Genomic DNA, 11,313 nt, shown 5'->3' on the forward strand with positions numbered 1-11,313 from the left:
GGAACTAGGTCTTGTGGGAAGGAGAGGGGTCGGCGGGCGGCCCCCGAGGGCGGTAGAGAACGCCGCCACTCTCTTTGTGTAGGTCCCGGCGCACTTGGGCGCTCCCGGCCTGGGCCCGATGCGGGAGCGGGCGAGCTGGAAGGATCGGGGCTGCCACCGTTGCTTTGTCTCTCCCGCGGTGGGGGGAGGGCGCGGGGGACGAGGTCTCGGGACCGCGTGGTGGGTGGGGGAGGGGGTCCGCGTTCGGCTCCGCCTAGTAGCACGTAGTCGCCATTACGCGGGCCGCCATTTCCTGTCGGATCCTGGTGAGGAGAGGTGCGGCGCTGGTGCTCTCGCCTTGGGAGCTTTTTCAACTCCTGTTGCTGGGCCGTTGCCGATCCCGGTATCCCGGGCGTTGGAGAGAGAACGGCATGTTTGCGCTCGGCTGGACACGCATGTACTTAGCGATTTTCACGGTCTAAGAAACGGTGACTAAAGGACCTGAAGGATACTTGTTCATTTTCATAAATAGAGCTTGCGGTCTTTAAACCACTTTCCCCAAATCTTCCACCACACCTCAGTATTTAACTGAGTGATGGGCCAGGTTAGCGTTTTAGTTGGTCATTGGAAGAGTGGAAGGCGTAAATATGGCCTTGATTTTTAGCTCTAAGCTGTTCAGCTATTCCTGGGGGCCGCAGGTCGCCGCTTTTTGCCAGTCATGAGAGGCGAGCTTTGCAGTCCTATCGCCAGTGTGGTGTTGGAGGTATCATTGTGAGGTTATATCGCTTTTAACGTAATGTAAAATATTTCGCTAGGGATGGTGTTGGTGTTCAGGGGTTCTGTTGGATTAGTCGAGTAGTATTAGGAGTTCGGGTGTGCTCCAGTATTTGCTTTGAAGGTTTATTGCTCCAGTAGATCGACCTGCCGGTTGGGTATGACTTGAATTCGCTTTTGTATTTGTAAACTTTAAAAATTTCAGAACGTAGTTTTTCAAGTCGCCAATGGAAAGAAACCCAAAAGCGGTTTAAAATCCCAATGTAAAAATAATTTTGTGTATCTTTTCATAAATTTATATTTTTCGGGAACAATAGTGAGACTCGTGGGTTTATCGATATGCCTTACATGTGTCTTACATAGTTTTCTTTGTATTTATTATATAAAATAACTAATTGCTGTGGTGGGACTTGATCCAAAGGCTAAAAATGTGTTTTTTCCTTTTACAAAAGAATCAGATACGATCTTTTGGTTTGTGTTTTTGTGTTTGAAGGCAATCGTTTGGAAGTTCAAGACCCTAAAACAAAGAAGCAAGTTTTAGAAATAGGTCTTTTTGTTTGTTGTGTTCAAATTGGCGTTGATTAATGTTCAGTAATAACCGAAAAAGCAAAACTGATTTGTGTTGGTTTTTATAGGCTACTGCAGCACTAGGGTGTCAGTTGGTCTCGCCCAGAACACTTCAGTTCTGCCCTGCAAGGATATATTTAATAACTGGTACGTCTTAGAAACAGTCGTTACTTTCCCTTGTTTTTAACATTTAGCAAGATGCACAGCTTACTTTCCAATAAACCAATTGTACTAGCCTCTTTATTTTTCAACAGATTGGTGTGTCCCTTTAATACAAGAAAATGGAAACTGAACAGCCAGAGGAAACCTTTCCCAACACTGAAACCAATGGCGAATTTGGTGAGAAGACATTTTAACAATTTCATTTTTGTTGTTGCTGTTCTGTTAATTTTATTATTACTTTGTATGTTTAATTTGAGATTTCTGTCAGTTACACCTGAGCGTTTATTTATAAACCAGAAGTAACTTATTTGCATCGGTAACTGTAAACTGATTAAAAGAAAGCAAGTAAATGTAAAACTAATATTTTTCTTGCATTTTGAAGTTTCTTATCCTTTGAAGTGTTGTCACAATATCTTGTGTTTGGAAAACTATTTGGAATGGAGTGCTTAAATTCATGCTTAAAAGTCCAAGAACCAGTGCCTTTGGCCTTTTTAAAACATACTTAAGATTAGCAACAAATTCCTTTAAACAGTGGAGTTAAAGTTTCTCTAATCTGTAGGTCAAAACTGAAATGTAATTAAACATACCCTTTCTTGAAGATGCTGGTGCTTTCTGAAATTTGAACTGTTAATTTTTAGGTAAACGCCCTGCTGAAGATATGGAAGAGAAGCACGCCTTTAAAAGATCTAGAAACACTGATGAGATGGTTGAATTACGCATTCTGCTTCAGAGCAAGAATGCTGGGGCCGTGATTGGAAAAGGAGGCAAGAATATTAAGGCTCTCCGTACAGACCACAATGCCAGTGTTTAAGTCCCAGACAACAGTGGCCCCGAGCGCACATTGAGTATCAGTGCTGATATTGAAACAGTTGGAGAAATTCTGAAGAAAATCATCCCTGCCTTGGAAGAGGGCCTGCGGTTGCCATCACCCACTGCAAGGAGCCAGCTCCTGCCTGAATCTGATGCTGTGGAATGCTTAAATTACCAACACTATAAAGGAGGCGACTTTGCGAGTTGAGATTGTTGATTCATCAGAGTCTGGCTGGAGGAATTATTGGGGTCAAAGGTGCTAAAATCAAAGAACTTTGAGAGAACACTCAGACAACAATCAAGCTTTTCCAGGAATGTTGTCCTCAATCCACTGACAGAGTGGTTCTTATTGGAGGAAAATCTGATAGGGTTGTAGAGTACATAAAGATCATCCATGATCTTATATCAGAGTCTCCCATCAAAGGATGTGCTCAGCCTTATGATCCCAATTTTTACGATGAAACCTATGATCATGGTGGTTTTACAATGATGTTTGATGACCGCTGTGGACGTCCCATGGGATTTCCCATGCAGGGAAGAGGCGGTTTTGACAGAATGCCTCCTGGTCAGGGTGGGCGTCCCATGCCTCCATCCAGAAGGGATTATGATGATAGGAGCCCTCGTCGAGGACCTCCTCCACCTCCTCCTGGACGAGGGGGCCGGGGTGGTGGCCGAGCTCGGAATCTTCCTCCTTCTCCTCCACCACCACCACCTAGAGGAGGAGATCTAATGGCCTATGACAGAAGAGGAGACCTGGAGACCATTATGACGGCATGGTTGGTTTCAGCGCTGATGAAACCTGCGACTCTGCAGTAGATACATGGAGCCCATCAGAGCCGCAGATGGCTTATGAACCACAGGGTGGCTCTGGATGTGATTATTCCTATGCAGGGGGTCGTGGCTCATATGGTGATCTTGGTGGACCTAATATTACTACACAAGTAACTATTCCCAAAGATCTGGCTGGATCTATTGTTGGCAAAGTTGGTCAGCGGATTAAACAAATCTGTCATGAGTCAGGAGCTTCGATCAAAACTGATGAGCCTTTAGAAGGGTCCGAAGATTGGATCGTTACCATTACAGAACACAGGACCAGATACAGAATGCATAGTATTTGCTGCAGAACAGTGTGAAACAGTATGCAGATGTTGAAGGATTCTAATGCAAGATATTTTTTCTTTTTTATAGTGTGAAGCAGTATTCTGGAAAGTTTTTCTAAGACTAGTGAAGAACTGAAGGAGTCCTGCATCTTTTTTTTTTTTTATCTGCTTCTGTTTAAAAAGCCAACATTCCTCTGCTTCATAGGTGTTCTGCATTTGAGGTGTAGTGAAATCTTTGCTGTTCACCAGATGTAATGTTTTAGTTCCTTACAAACAGGGTTGGGGGTTGGGGGAGGGTGTGCAAAAACATTGAAATTTTGAAACAGCAGCAGAGTGAGTGAATTTTAATTTTTGTTCATTGTTGGTGGTTTAAAAAAAAATCCCCCCACGTAATTATTGTGAACACTTTGCTTTGCGGTCACTGTAACATTTAGGGGGGTGGGATAGGGAGGAAAAGTAACAATAGTCCATATGTCCCTGGCATCTATTCAGAACAGTGTGCAGAATGTAATGCTCTTTTGTAAGAAACGTTTTATGATTTTTAAAATAAATTTAGTGAACCTAAAAACAAAAACTCATGGGTAATATTTTCTGCCATGGACTCTCCAAGTCCAAAGCCCGAGGAGGGTAGGGGGGTAAAAGGAGTTTTCTCTGATCTAGTTTAGTAAATTATGTGCATAGTAACTCTGGGAGGTCTTGGATAAACTATTATGGGGGAGGGGCAATAATTTGACAAGATTTGGAACCCTATGACTATAGCTTGTCCCCAGGAGCATACAGGTACACAGTTACTTGCAAATAGAACAAGCTATTTGATATAGGAACCTTATAAATTAGTTCTAAGTCATATATTTTTAGCAAATAAATGACTTTAAGGTGAATCAATCATTTATCGGTAAAATTGCCAATTTTGCTTATAATTAGTTACTTTAGGTGGTTAAAACATAATTGAAAATGAGACCAAGGTCAAAGAATTCTGCTCACCGTCCTACCTATGGGTGTCGCTCAGCCCTGGCAGTGGATGGCATTTTATCAGTAGTTCTCATCTTAACCTGTTATCAGACTGTCGGCCTCGTGAGGATCCGCTGAGCATGATCATGTCACTGAAGTTATTGACAATACTGGGAAAATAAGTGTTTCATTCATTGTGGGAGAGCAGTGATGTTTCAATAGTTAAAATACTAAATATCATATGATAACGCTTATATGTGGAATCTAAATAAATGGTACAAATGAACTTATTTACAAAACAGAGAGTCACAGATGTAGAAAACAAACTTATGGTTACTGGGGGGAAAGGGGAGGAGGGATAAATTGGGAGATTGGGGTTGACATATACACACTACCATATATAAAATAGAGGGCTTCCCTGGCGGCGCAGTGGTTAAGAATCCGTCTGCCAATGCAGGGGACACGGGTGCGAGCCCTGGTCCGGGAAGGTCCCACATGCCGCGGAGCAACTAAGCCCGTGCGCCACAACTACTGAGCCTGCACTCTAGAGCCCATGAGCCACAACTACTGTGCCTGCGTGCCACAACTACTGAAAGCCCGCGTGCCTAGAGCCTGTGCTCCGCAACAAGAGAAGGCACCACAATGAGAAGCCCGTGCACTGCAACGAAGAGTAGCCCCCTCTCGCTGCAACTAGAGAAAGCACGCACGCAGCAAGGAGGACCTAACACAGCCAAAAATAATAAATAAATAAATTTATTTTAAAAAATAAAAAGTACAAAAAATAAAATAATCAACAAGGACCTACTATATAGTACAGGGAACTATATTCAATATCTTATAATAACCTATAGTAGAAGAGAATCTGAAAAGTATATATATAAAACTGAATCACTTTGCTGTACAGCAGAAATTAACACATTGTAAATCACTATGCTCCAATAAAAATTAAAAACAAAACAAAATACTATATCCTGTTAGATGCTGAGGTCAGCATTTGTCTTGTTATCTTAACTTGAAAGATGAAGAAAATGTGACTGGACATGAAGGCACTGATGATATTTAGGATCTCTTAGAGGTTAGATGAGTGACACGAAGTAATGATATTGAAGTTGTCTGCCTTTGAACGGTTTCAATTCAGGGACTGATATATGAAATTATGAGTAATAAGAGAATGTTAGAAATCGCAAATTTTAGAACATTGATCCATTTCATTGTTTGTTTAAGAATGCACATTTTACTATCCTTTTTGTCACTTAACCAGCCAGTGTTAAAACACATTTGATTTTCCACAGAGGTTGCAGCTTTTAGACAGTGTGATTTTTTTTTGCAAGCATGTATAGATCTGTATTATTTACAAGCTTTCTTTATCCTTTTATTGAGATGCCTGAATTGGTATTTCCCAGCTGGACTTCGCTGGAGTTTAGACCTTGAAGGGCAGAACGCAAATCTACTTTATCAAAGGTACATAACCTGCCTAACTCATTCATCTTTGCAGTCAGGAAACATGGCTTACTTCATTAAATGGTGCTCTTGCTCCAGAAATACTCATAGGATTGCAGCAGTTTGGTGGGGGGACCAGGGGGGCAGTCCGCAGACCAGTGTGGGTCCCCGGAGCACCCAGCATGGTGATGAAGGGCGAGGAAGCCTGGGCTGCAGTGCGGACTCTGCAGAGCGGCCGGGGCACCTCCCACCCACCCGGTCGGGCCTCAGCCACCAGAGCACAGGAGGACTTATGTGCATTGTTTTAGACAGAAGGCATCTTTTTTAAAGCATTTTTTTTAAGATATTGGGGGTAGGAGTTTATTAATTAATTTATTTATTTTTGCTGTGTTGGGTCTTCGTTTCTGTGCGAGGGCTTTCTCTAGTAGTGGCAAGCGGGGGCCACTCTTCATCGCGGTGCGCGGGCCTCTCACTAAAGCGGCCTCTCTTGTTGCGGAGCACAGGCTCCAGACACGCAGGCTCAGTAGTTGTAGCTCACGGGCCCAGTTGCTCCGTGGCATGTGGGATCCTCCCAGACCAGGGCTCAAACCCGTGTCCCCTGCATTAGCAGGCAGATTCTCAACCACTGCGCCACCAGGGAAGCCCCAGAAGGCATTTTTTTAAAAAATCATTTATTTATTTATTTTTGGCTGCGTTGGGTCTTTATTGCCGTGCACAGCTTTCTCTAGTTGCGGCGAGCGGGGGCTACTCTTCGTTGCGGTGCGCGGGCTCTAGGCATGCGAGCTTCAGTAGTTGTGGTGTGCGGGCTCAGTAGTTGTGGCTCGTGGGCTCTAGAGCGCAGGCTCAGTAGTTGTGGCACACGGGCTTAGTTGCTCTGCAGCATGTGGGATCTTCCCGGACCAGGGCTCGAACCTGTGTCTCCTGCATTGGCAGGCAGATCCTTAACCACTGCACCACCAGGGAAGCCCCAGACAGAAGGCATTTTCACTGTAACTCATCCCTCGAATACTTTCTGCACTGCGCTTTCACTGCAGAGGGCGAGGGTTCAATCCCTGGTCGGGGAAATAGGATACCGCAAGCTGCACGGTGCGGCCAAAAAAAAAAAAGAATTCTCTCCTAGTTTTTATGAAATTCTCAAATTATAAATGATACTTTACCATTCTTTGTATCACAGGAATCAAAATAAAACCAAATTAGTTAACTATAAATGGGCATGAACCATCTTAGTGGAGTGGTGGAAGTGTTCTAAATCTAGATTGTGCTGATGATTGCACAACTAGGTAAATCTGCTAAAAATCATTGAATTGTACAGTTAAAATAGAGGAACTGTGGTATGTGAATTACATCTCAGTAAAGTTACTCACAGAGCCCAAATTAGTTGCAGTGCATCATATGACCACAGAATGTCAGCAAAGGTTTTTCCATAAACCTATCTCCAAGGGGGACATCATCAACCACTGGATGTGGCTGCCCTTCACCACAGAAATTCCTCTGTCCCGGGTCTCAGGGGCTTGAAGTTACCAAACACCAGAGTCAGGTATCAGGAATAAGGAAATATTTTCAAATATTGGCTTATGCAAATCTACAATGATCGGACCTATCAAATCGTTTAATCCATGATATATACAATTAAGTAAAAAATCTCACACCACAGTAATCTTCAATAAGCAAACTAGAAATTCAGTCCTATTGGAAATATTGAAGTCCTTTAAAACTAGTTTTTGACTAATTATACGTTCTAGTAAATATTATACAAACTTTAAAAAAATTTTTCTTTTTTTCATTTTTTTGTTTTATTTATTTTAATTGGGCCATGTATCTTTTTTTTTTTTTTTTTTTGCCCATGCCGCATGGCATGCAGGATTTTAGTTCCCCAACCAGGGATTGAACCCGTGCTGTAAGAGCATTTAGTATCCCAGACCTCACTGTCTCATGACTTTGATTTCAAAGCTTTCAAGTCAGGCAGTGGTTATTTTTAACAATTCATCCTGGGGGGAATTCCCTGGCCACCCAGTGGTTAGGACTCCATGCTCTCACTGCCGAAGGCCCGCGCTCCATCCCTGGTCGGGGAAATAACATCCCACAGGCCTTGTGGAGTGGCCAGAAATAAAAAGAAATAAAAAGAAAAAAAAATTCATCCTGACTAAAAGAACTACAGCAACAAAACCAAAAGCAATGTTACAGATGATACAACGTGTAGAATGAATAATGGCTGTCTGTTTTAATGGAGGACTCATGGCTGATCCAGCTCTTCCACTAACTCCCTGGGTCACTTAACCAGCCCAACCTCTGTTCCTCTGCTTTGACCTTGGCATTTAGTGATACTGTGAAGAAACGACTGACCCTCAAATTTCTGAGAAGAGTAAATATAAGTAATATTTCATCAGACCCTATAGTTTCTTATCCCTGTGAGCAGTTTCTACATTCTCGGTACTGAAGTCATTAACCCAAGAAATCATCGTTCAGATTGCCTGTAACCAGAGTTCACGAGCGAAATGGCCTTAGGCTGAAACTGGCCGTAATGAAGGCAAAGGCATCTACTTTGATCTGGTTCACCTAGGTTAAGATTTTGACACATGAAGGCTTTATTTAGACGAATGTTACTTCACTTACAGTTATTTATAAATATGCTCAAAATGTGACTGACTGAAAATTTTCCAGCTCAGAAGTCTCCGCCCTTCTTCATCTTAACATGGCTGCACTAAGAGGAAGCATTGCCAGCCTAGAAATGGCTGTGGTTTTCAGTGTCTTAGGAGGTTTACCTTCCCATAATCCGATTTACTGTTTTTACGTTCTTGAAAGAAATAAATTAGTAATGAGAGAGAGAGACTGTACTCCTTTTAGAAGATTTCTCCATGTTAATTAGCTATTTGAAAGGTTTTATTGATTACTTTTTTTTTTTTTTTTTTGCGGTACGCGGGCCTCTCACTGCTGTGGCCTCTCCCGTTGCGGAGCACAGGCTCCGGACGCGCAGGCTCAGCGGCCATGGCTCACGGGCCTAGCCGCTTCGCGGCACGTGGGATCTTCCCGGACCGGGGCACGAACCCGTGTCCCCTGCATGGGCAGGCGGACTCTTAACCACTGCACCACCAGGGAAGCCCAATTACTTTTTAAAATCTAACTGAAAAGGAGTTAGGTGGAAATTTTTTAAATTGTACTTTTTAAATTTACATTTTTAATGTAAAATATAATAGCCATAAAAATCAAAGTTTAGTGACTTCCCTGGTGGTCCAATGGTTAAGACTCCAGGCTTCTACTGCAGGGGGCACAGGTTCAATCCCTGGTCAGGGAACTAAGATCCTGCATGCCATGCGGCACAGGCAAAAAAAAAAAAAAAAAGGATCCATGGCTCAATTAAAATAAATAAATAAAACAAAGCAAAAAAATGAAAAAAAATTTTTTTTAAGTTTGTATAATGTTTACTAGAACGTATAATTAGTCCAAAGCTAGTTTTAAAGGACTTTAATATTTCCAATAGGACTGAATTTCTAGTTTGCTTATTGAAGATTACTGTGGTGTGAGATTTTTTACTTAATTGTATATATCATGGATTAAACGATTTGATAGGTCCGATCATTGTAGATTTGCATAAGCCAATATTTGAAAATATTTCCTTATTCCTGATACCTGACTCTGGTGTTTGGTAACTTCAAGCCCCTGAGACCCGGGACAGAGGAATTTCTGTGGTGAAGGGCAGCCACATCCAGTGGTTGATGATGTCCCCCTTGGAGATAGGTTTATGGAAAAACCTTTGCTGACATTCTGTGGTCATATGATGCACTGCAACTAATTTGGGCTCTGTGAGTAACTTTACTGAGATGTAATTCACATACCACAGTTCCTCTATTTTAACTGTACAATTCAATGATTTTTAGCAGATTTACCTAGTTGTGCAATCATCAGCACAATCTAGATTTAGAACACTTCCACCACTCCACTAAGATGGTTCATGCCCATTTATAGTTAACTAATTTGGTTTTATTTTGCTTCCTGTGATATAAAGAATGGTAAAGTATCATTTGTAATTTGAGAATTTCATAAAAACTGGAATTTTTTTTTTTTTTTTTGGCCGCACCGCGCGGCTTGCAATATCTTAGTTCCCCAACCAGGGATTGAACCCTCGCCCCCAGCAGTGAAAGTGCAGGGCAGAGTCCTAACCACTGGACCACCAGGGAGGTCCCAGAGAGAATTCTATTCTTTTTTTTTTTTTTTTTTTTTGCCTGTGTTAGGTCTCCGTTGCTGTGCACGGGATTTCTCTGGTTGAAGAGAGCAGGGCTGCTCTTCGTTGCGGTGCGCGGGCTTCTCATCCCGGTGGCTTCTCTTGTGGAGCACAGGCTCTAGACACGTGGGCTTCAGTAGCTGTGGCGCATGGGCTTAGCTGCTCCATGGCATGTGGGATCTTCCCTGACCAGGGCTCGAACCCATGTCCCCTGCATTGCAGGCGGATTCTTAACACTGCGCCACCAGGGAAGTCCTGTTCTTTTTTTTTTCCCCCATTTTTATTGCAGTACAATTGCTTTGAAATGTTGTGTTAGCTGTACAACAAAGTGAATCAGCTCTATGTATACATATATCCCCTCCCCGTTGAGCCTCCCTCCCACCCTCCCTATCCCACACCTCTAGGTGGTCACAAAGCATCGAGCTGATCTCCCTGTGCTACGCAGCAGCTTCCCACTAGCTATCTATTTTACATTTGGTAGCGTATATATGTCCATGCTACTCTCTCACTTCGTCACAGCTTCCCCTTCCCCCACCCCCCATGTCCTCAAGTCCGTTCTCTCTGTCTGCATCTTTATTCCTGCCCTGCCACTAGGTTCATCAGTACCACTTTTTTAGATTCCATATATATGTGTTAGCATACAGTATTCGTTTTTCTCTTTCTTACTTCACTCTGTATGACAGACTCTAGGTCCACCCACCTCACTACAAATAACTCAATTTCATTCCTTTTTAAGGCTGAGTAATATTCCATCATATATATGTGCCACATCTTCTTTATCCATTCATCTGTTGATGGACATTTAGGTTGCTTCCATGACCTGGCTATTGTAAATAGTGCTGCAATGAACATTGGGGTGCATGTGTCTTTTTGAATTATGGTTTTCTCTGGGTATATGCCTAGTAGTGGGATTGCTGGGTCATATGGTAGTTCTACTTTTACTTTTTTAAGGAACCTGCATACTTTTCTCCATAGTGGCTGTTCCAATTCACATTCCCACCAACAATGCAGGAGGATTCCCTTTTCTCCACACCTTCTCCAGCATTTATTGTTTCTATATGTTTTGGTGATAGCCATTCTGAACGGCGTGAGGTGATACCTCATTGTGGTTTTGTTTTTGTTTTTGTTTTTGTTTTTGTTTTTGCGGTACACGGGCCTCTCACCGCTGCAGCCTCTCCTGTTGCGGAGCACAGGCTCCGGACGCGCAGGCTCAGCGGCCATGGCCCACAGGCCCAGCCGCTCCGCGGCATGTGGGATCTTCCCGGACCGGGGCACAAACCCGTGTCCCCTGCATCGGCAGGCGGGCTCTCA

The 11,313-nt window shown here is 43.0% G+C and overlaps 1 protein-coding gene and 1 pseudogene across 1 annotated transcript in view; both read left to right on the forward strand.

Moving 5' to 3' along the window:
* Window positions 1-11,313, forward strand: part of CREM (cAMP responsive element modulator) — a 112,597-nt gene that overhangs the window by 78,556 nt on the left and 22,728 nt on the right. Inside the window, exon 11 of the mRNA XM_055087805.1 lies at window positions 5,724-5,804. Within this exon, the coding sequence (XP_054943780.1) occupies window positions 5,724-5,804 (81 nt within the window). The remainder of the gene's footprint in view (window positions 1-5,723; window positions 5,805-11,313) is intronic.
* LOC112061868 (heterogeneous nuclear ribonucleoprotein K-like) lies at window positions 322-4,205 on the forward strand (annotated as a pseudogene).

The sequence above is a fragment of the Physeter macrocephalus genome, chromosome 11 (assembly GCF_002837175.3).
Source record: "Physeter macrocephalus isolate SW-GA chromosome 11, ASM283717v5, whole genome shotgun sequence".
Classification (NCBI taxonomy): domain Eukaryota; kingdom Metazoa; phylum Chordata; class Mammalia; order Artiodactyla; family Physeteridae; genus Physeter; species Physeter macrocephalus.